This window comes from Asparagus officinalis, chromosome 2, assembly GCF_001876935.1.
Source record: "Asparagus officinalis chromosome 2, Aspof.V1, whole genome shotgun sequence".
In the NCBI taxonomy this organism is placed as follows: domain Eukaryota; kingdom Viridiplantae; phylum Streptophyta; class Magnoliopsida; order Asparagales; family Asparagaceae; genus Asparagus; species Asparagus officinalis.
In genome coordinates, this window is record NC_033795.1 from 37,544,996 (window position 1) to 37,548,719 (window position 3,724).

Genomic DNA, 3,724 nt, shown 5'->3' on the forward strand with positions numbered 1-3,724 from the left:
TTGTCCCATGAAAAATATGCTTACCATGCAGGGACATGTTAGAATATAAAATTGTAACCGTCAACTCTGATTGCAACTTTCAAAATTTTAGATTGTTTCACCGCCGACAAGGTATATGGGTATTTCTTTCTTCTCTTCTCACATGGAGTGCCATGATTATATGTTTGCAGGGCACCTGGCAATCTCTCCATAATCTCAACTTATGATTAGTAGCAGACGTTCTTTTGGTAAAGAAGATAGAGAATAAAGAAAATTATCTACATTACGTATCTGCTTTTATCAAAGTAAAACCAAAAAAGAAAAACAAAGCTAAATGTTCAAATTGTTCCCTCTGGACATTACTAAAAAAACACAGATATTTGAAGTGATCCATGAGAAATCACTTTATGTATATGGTGCGGTATATCTATGTAGAAATAAATAGGAGAATGAAATCTGCAGGGGGAAAACGTTAGGATGCTCGCATGATTACGTAGAGATCACATACAATCTAAAGTAATTATCACTACTAATTGGTCGATCGCTTCCATTTCAAAAGCTATAACTTGAACCGTAACAAACCATGATCACGGCAAATAATTCACAAACCGTTTCAAAAGTTAAAAAGGTAACCCACCAATAACAGTAGCATATGGCCAAGTGGGAGATCACATATATAATCTCTTACCATAAAAAAAGACAGAAGAAAACACTGTGCATAGCTTTGAATACCATCGGTAGAGAACTGAAGTGGTGGCATTTATCTCTGCCCATCTCTCACCAACCAGATGAAAAGAGAGGGTAACGGTAAAGAATCACAGACAAAGGCGTCGGTGGATCAGGGGTTAAACAGTGGAGAGTGGAGCCTCTCATTTATTGCCTTCAGAGATTATAAGTAGAACCGAATGGGGTTGTAGCAAGTAACTTGTTGCGCTCTCTCTCTCCTCTTCCCTTCTCAGATGGGGAGATCTGCAAATGCCCTGCTCCTCTTGTTTCTTCTCTGCTTCGTCGCAATGGTAGCCACTTCTGAGGTTGTTTCTCTTCTCGTTCTCTATGTTAGGAAAGTCTGAGAAAATTTTTTAGTCCCACATTGGAAGATTACGTCAGTGTAGCTTTCGCAATATAACATCGCCAGTTTTACGTGTCCAACTACTAAATGGTTGACTTCTCTTATGACAGCACTTGGTGGATGAGGAGCTTGAAGCGAGCTTGGCTTCAGCAAAGGTTTGGAGGGATATTTAGTCGTAACTAATGAATTTACGGAATTTAAAATAATTAGGAAAAATAATGTAAGATAAATGAAATGCTTGAAAGCTTACCTTTTTCTCTTTACCTGGCAGCATAAGCATAAGCATTCTGGATTGTCTGATGCAGGTACTGATATGACCGTAGCCATAAGCATTTGTACTTTATAGCATTTAGATACTACATTTTTTTGTTCGGCTGTACGCTTTTATTGTGTATTATAACAAATTATTCTTCTTGCATTACAATGAATTTCAAACAACCTAATAAGCTTAGTTTATACTTCTGCTCTCTGACTTCTTCGAGCTTGATCAATAGATATTTTATCCACATTCCTTCACATCTTATGGTTGTTTCTACACTGAGAAAGATGTTAAGGGCAGTAGAACCAAGAAGGGTAATGGCAATAACAAATTTGTACAAAGATTCCTAATCTGGCAAGAGAGCATAGTAGATAATACTAACTTTTGATAGAGCTATAGACTCCCATAAAAGTTTACTTGTTATCAAACAAGACTTACATGCACATAATCTGCAAAATATGTGCTGAAACCCTGGCCATATCAGAACAAACGTGACCAGCTTGCTTAGGAGACCGAAGTCAGAAGATAATATCTGAATAGATGCTCCATATTTACTGCGATCTAATCCAATCTATCCCCGGATGATTTCTCCACCAACTATATTTCATTCTTCGATATTACATGTCCTCTAATTCTTGTGCGCTAAGAAACCATTTACGAGGTTATGGACCCAGAACAATTTCATAACACACTAGGTGGGTTACATAAATCATTTGAACATATTATTTATGACTATTACTGCTTAATTCTGTTAAGAAAATCTATATTTGCACTATCCTAGCAAAGTACATAGTAAAATAAAATTACAAAGAACCGATACAAACATGAACAACTGATCAGAAATATACGTACTTATGAACCACACTATTCGAAAGGCAATCTTTTGATAGAAAAAGCACAATGCCAGCCTAAAACTAAGACAAGGATATTTCGATTTTTATGATATTTTGGTTGTCCAGAGTAAAATATGATGACAACCTATATGCGACTATATATATATATATATATATAGAATAAAAGCTCTATGCAACTTCATCCTCGTAAAAGCTACCCTTATTAAAAAAAAATCCTTATAAGCTGCCAGAACATAGTACATAGGACTCAATGCTCTAGCCAATAGAATGTAATATACTTTTATCCTAATTTCACAATTTGCAATCACTATAATGACAAAACTACCTCAGGATAATAAGATGAGCTTCAGAAGTCAAAGACCTAAATGAGTATTAGCTCCAGTAAGGAATGGTGCAATTCAGAACATGCTGCGTTTGCTATATAAAACAATATCTTAATCTCGCAGTTCAGGTTCTCATGGAAGAAAATGAAATATGGTTTTTTTTTAATAAAGATCAAGGGAACTTAATATCTCCTTTTCTCATTACCTCTTGAATGCAAATGGTTCATGTAGGTAGATCTGAACCCAACTTACCTGTTTCAAGACGAAGTCGAGTATGATTTAATCATACCCCAGTTGAATAGGAGTAGGACCCTAGCAGAATTGAGCAAAGACATATCAAAACTGAAAGGACCTAGACATTATGAAATTTAGCAACCAACTCTCAATAACAGTTAACATAGTGAATCAAGCAGATAACATACATAGAAACTAGCACATTGTTCTGGTATGGACACAGCAGATATATTGAGTGGGAAATTCTTAGTCACTCAACTTTTGGTGATTATGATGCGTGTTACTAAAATATGTTAGTTATGTTGCTCTCCAACATAATGTATAAGTATGCAAAAAACCAAAGGAAAATGGGGAAAAAATCACTACAGAGCACCTTGTTTACCTTCTAAATTTCTCATCTGATTATATTTTGGGAAGAAGATTTTCAGACAAATAATTGTTGAATTTGCAGAGTGTCCTGGTGCATGTCAGTTCAGGTGTTCAAAGACACAATACAAGAAACCCTGCTTGTTCTTCTGCCAGAAATGCTGTTATACATGCAAATGTGTACCTCCAGGGACCTATGCCAACAAGGAAAAATGCCCATGCTACAATAACTGGAAGACCAAGAGAGGAGGCCCAAAATGCCCTTAGAGCCTTCTTCTGTTACTCTTTTCCAATTAGCTCCTAATGCAAGATCAACTTATGTAAGATCAACTTATTACTAGTTGTACTTTTTCCTGTCATTTTAGCAATTAAAGCAGATATATGGGACCTCTCTTGCTATTAATTTGCCTTGCTTCTAATATCCTGAACTAAGATCAACAAATCATGTCAGTTTTGTGAGAGTCCGTAGCTCTAATAAACATAGCATAAGCTCTAATAAACATAGCAATGGCCAGCGCACTCGTGGACAATTGCAAGAAATCCTTTGTTGTGATACCCTCATGATACTTCTACAAGTTTCTGTGCCTTGTCTAATCTCTTGAATCTTGATGTGTACTAATTTTGAGTGACATAAAACATT

At 36.0% G+C, this 3,724-nt stretch overlaps 1 protein-coding gene across 2 annotated transcripts; it reads left to right on the forward strand.

Annotated features, from left to right (window-relative positions):
* Positions 603 to 3,487, forward strand: LOC109830668 (gibberellin-regulated protein 12-like). Of its 2 annotated transcripts, XM_020398006.1 has the most exons (4): positions 656 to 1,010; positions 1,159 to 1,203; positions 1,320 to 1,353; positions 3,170 to 3,487. In XM_020398006.1, exons 1-4 carry the CDS (start codon positions 939 to 941, stop codon positions 3,349 to 3,351), a joined length of 333 nt encoding a protein of 110 aa, XP_020253595.1. In that variant the 5' UTR covers positions 656 to 938; the 3' UTR covers positions 3,352 to 3,487. The 2 variants fall into 2 exon arrangements, with proteins under 2 accessions (XP_020253594.1, XP_020253595.1); XM_020398005.1 differs by lacking the exon at positions 1,320 to 1,353 and having other exon boundaries at positions 603 to 1,010.

Excerpts from the sequence above, each read along its gene's own strand:
- LOC109830668 (XM_020398005.1), top strand. The coding sequence starts at position 939 with ATGGGGAGATCTGCAAATGCCCTGCTCCTCTTGTTTCTTCTCTGCTTC. Across the intron at positions 1,011-1,158 it reads CAATGGTAGCCACTTCTGAG|CACTTGGTGGATGAGGAGCT; the intron begins GTTGTTTCTCTT and ends CTCTTATGACAG. Across the intron at positions 1,204-3,169 it reads CGAGCTTGGCTTCAGCAAAG|AGTGTCCTGGTGCATGTCAG; the intron begins GTTTGGAGGGAT and ends TTGAATTTGCAG.